The 3,572-nt window shown below is 43.7% G+C and overlaps 1 protein-coding gene across 1 annotated transcript; it reads left to right on the top strand.

Moving 5' to 3' along the window:
* The first annotated feature begins 806 nt into the window (after positions 1–806).
* Positions 807–3,572, top strand: LOC109051530 (keratin, type I cytoskeletal 19-like). The gene is made up of 8 exons (XM_042734546.1): positions 807–1,378; positions 1,558–1,640; positions 2,031–2,187; positions 2,279–2,440; positions 2,583–2,708; positions 2,840–3,060; positions 3,162–3,175; positions 3,267–3,572. The coding sequence occupies exons 1-8, from the start codon at positions 887–889 to the stop codon at positions 3,380–3,382; spliced, it is 1,371 nt and encodes a 456-aa protein (XP_042590480.1). The 5' UTR covers positions 807–886; the 3' UTR covers positions 3,383–3,572.

The raw sequence follows: 3,572 nt of genomic DNA on the forward strand, positions 1-3,572 counted from the left end.
ACCCTTCCCAAACCTGTCCTGGAGGCCCCCCTGCCCTGCACATTTTTTATGTCTCCCTAATCAGACACACCCAATTTAGTTCTTGCGGTCTCTAATAAGCTGATGAATGGAATCAGATGTGTTAGATAAGGGAGACATACGAAAGGTGCAGGGCAGGGAGGCCTCCAGGACAGGCTTGGGAAACACTGGTCTACATGCTAAATAAATATTAAAATATTGCACACATGCAAAATACACAATACATAAAATAAAATAAAATAACCAAACTGTGCATGCAATTACTCAAGCTGATCCGTGTGACCTGTAAAAGGGAGGTGAAACTGCCACAGATGATCTCACATCACCTCAGGGAGTTACCTGTCTGCCAAATCCTTCTTTATTATGATGAAAATGGTGAATTTATAAAATCTACAACCTTGCATGACCAGCTCAGACAAATTTTCGGCACCGTACTGTCGAAGAGATTTCCTCCATTGGCACAGCACACTGGTACATGCACATAAACACACGCACACAACTTGCATACACACAGTGTGTGTCACAAGCCTAATTATTTTACTCTACTCCCTTCATTGTAGTCTTGAGGGTGAGTACTTCTCATGAGTTCATTCGGTTAACACATAAATTCATTAGCTTCCTCACCAGGGTGGAACCTGAACACTGGTCATTAAGATTCATCTCTGCTGGTGGTGACAGGTGGGACTGACACACATACACTCTCCCACACACACCCTACCCTCCCTCACCCACCCACAAAGTGCAGGAGCCGCCCTGGATCTGCATCTCTATAAGAGGTCAGAGCTGGGCACAAAGGTACCATCCTCATCTGGACAACTCTCTCAACGGTTTCCTCTCTGGGTTCATCTCATCTCCTTATCCATCTACCATGTCGGCCTCTGTTTGCGTTACGTCCTTCAAAGGACCTAAGACCGTGACCTCAAAGTCCATCATCACCAAGAGTCGGTGTGGTTCCATGGTCTTTCCACAGAAAGCCTACAGCGTGTATGGATGTGGTTTAGGTGGAAGCACCCGCATCTCTTCCTCCTCGCTGCAATACAGACCTGGAGGATATGGTGGAGGATATGGTTTTGGTGGAAGATACGGTTATGGTGGTGGATACGGTGGAGGTTATAGCGGAGGATATGCACCAGGCATACTGCCTGGAGGCTGCGTTGTAAATGACTTCCAGCTGAATGAGAAGGCCACCATGCAGAACCTGAACGACCGTCTGGCGTCCTACCTGGAGAAGGTGCGCTCGCTGGAGGCTGCCAATGCCATCCTGGAGAGGCAGATCCGCGAGTACTATGAGAAGAAAGGGCCGATCTGCCAGAGAGACTACAGCTGCTACTGGAACACCATCAAGGACCTGAAGGACAAGGTATGTCAGTGATGCCTGAACAAATATGAAACATTACTAGCACTTTCTAGAGCAAAGATGTTCTTTTGGATATAGCAGCTAAAAAAGAGACTTACTTTCTCAGAGTTTGATGATAGCCTATGTCCATATAAAGCAAGTCTCCATATGTGTTTTCATGTATTAAATACTCTACATTTCAGATTAAAAACGCTACCATCCACAATGCCAACATCATCCTGCAGATCGACAACGCTAAACTGGCTGCTGATGACTTCAGGATCAAGTAAGTTACATAGCGTTGACCCCAATCTTGTGAACTTTGATACAACCAGTTTGATGCATAAAATATTCAGCACAACTGTTTTCAGCATTGAGCAGCAAATAAGCATATATGAATGATTTGTGAAGGATCATGTGACACTGAAGACTGAAGTAATGGCTGCTAAAATAAATCAGCGTTGACATTGCAGAAATAGGCCTACGTTCGTTTTAAAACATATTGCAATATGACAGTTTTACTGTATTTTTGGTCAAATAAATGCAGTTTCGGTAAGCATAAGAAACTTCTTGCAAAATGTTAAAAAACGTACTGGTTCCAATCTTTTGAACAGTAGTGCATGTGTGTATTTATGACATTGGTTGTGTTTAAATAATGATTCCCTATGTCAATCAGATATGAGCATGAGGTGGTGATGCGGCAGTCTGTGGAGGCCGACGTTGCTAACCTGCGCCACTTACTGAACCAGACAAACATGGGAAGAGGCGACCTGGAGATGCAGATCAATTGTCTGGAGGAAGAGCTGGCATTTATGAAGAACAACCACCAGGACGTGTGTAGTGGTTTTCTGATAGATCATCTATGTAGAAGTGATCCTAAATTTGGAGTATTACATTATATTATATTATACTGTGGCATTGCAGGAGCTGGCTGCACTGAGGTCACAGCTGACAGGCACAGTGAACGTAGAGGTTGATGCGGCTCCTCAGCAAGACCTGAACAAGGTTCTGGACGAAATTCGTGCTCATTACGAGAACATCATACAGAAACACCGCAGGGAACAGGAAGAATGGTTCAAAGACAAGGTAAGACATCTTCTTTCTCCCTTAGTCTAAATCTGAATTCTACTTTGCTATCAAGATTTCAGTGAATAATAAACCACATATTCCTGAATGTCACTTGTAGTAGTGTCTGGATAGTGATATAGTGTTTTTGTCTTTTGTTTAGACGGCAGGGTTGAACCTAGAGGTGGTCATCAGCACAGAGACCATACAAACGTCCAGATCGCAGATCACAGAGCTGCGAAACACCTTACAGAGTCTGGAGATCGAGCTACAGTCTCAACTCAGCATGGTGAGACACAAGTGGAATGTAAAGCGAGATTAGATCGATAATCTGAACCAGAGGCAGGAAAATATAACGCAAGGCTCAAAACAAGCAGGGCAACGGTGCTTTATTATGTTTTTGTGCATGTTCTCAAACAGAAAGCGGCACTGGAGAACTCACTGGCAGAAACAGAGGCTAGGTACAGCGCTATGCTAGCAGGCTACCAGAACCAAATCAACATGCTGGAGGCCGAGCTTTGTCAAGTGCGGGCAAGCATTGAGCAACAGGGACGTGATTACGCCTTGCTGCTGGACATCAAGAGCCGCCTGGAGCAGGAGATCGCCACCTACAGGTGCCTCCTGGAAAATCAGGACATCAAGTAAGTTTTTTTTTAAAGTTAAAATCAGCGGAGCATGGATTATGTTATATTATTTTGTCCAGGCTTCACTAATTAATTTTTTCTCCCTCTTACTCTTCCAGGACCCAAATTCCAGGTAATTGAAGTCTCTCTTTGTATTTTCTGGTATGGCGGCCAGTGTATGTTGTACATTACACATTAATAACTCTTTCCCTCTTGTCCTTCAGGATCAACTATTGTGATCTCAGGTGGATCTCAATCCTCTGGTGGTTCTCACACCATCACAACTGGTGGACCAGTCCAAATCAAGCAAACCACCACCACTTCACACCAAATTTACTAAAGTCACAGCATGCCGCTTTGTGAGACAGTATTCAAACTCATGCAGACATTTATTTTTAAATGAGTGTTGATACACAGTTTGTGACATGACAAGAAACAAGGAAATGTGTTACTAATTAAACATCGAAAGACACTTACTGTTATGTTGTTGTATGTGAGAAAAACCTGTCTCTGAAAATAAAACGGCTGTC

This window comes from Cyprinus carpio, chromosome B11 (assembly GCF_018340385.1).
Source record: "Cyprinus carpio isolate SPL01 chromosome B11, ASM1834038v1, whole genome shotgun sequence".
Taxonomy (NCBI): Eukaryota; Metazoa; Chordata; class Actinopteri; order Cypriniformes; family Cyprinidae; genus Cyprinus; species Cyprinus carpio.

Excerpts from the sequence above, each read along its gene's own strand:
- LOC109051530 (XM_042734546.1), top strand. The coding sequence starts at position 887 with ATGTCGGCCTCTGTTTGCGTTACGTCCTTCAAAGGACCTAAGACCGTG. Across the intron at positions 1,641-2,030 it reads GCTGATGACTTCAGGATCAA|ATATGAGCATGAGGTGGTGA; the intron begins GTAAGTTACATA and ends TATGTCAATCAG. Across the intron at positions 2,709-2,839 it reads TACAGTCTCAACTCAGCATG|AAAGCGGCACTGGAGAACTC; the intron begins GTGAGACACAAG and ends GTTCTCAAACAG.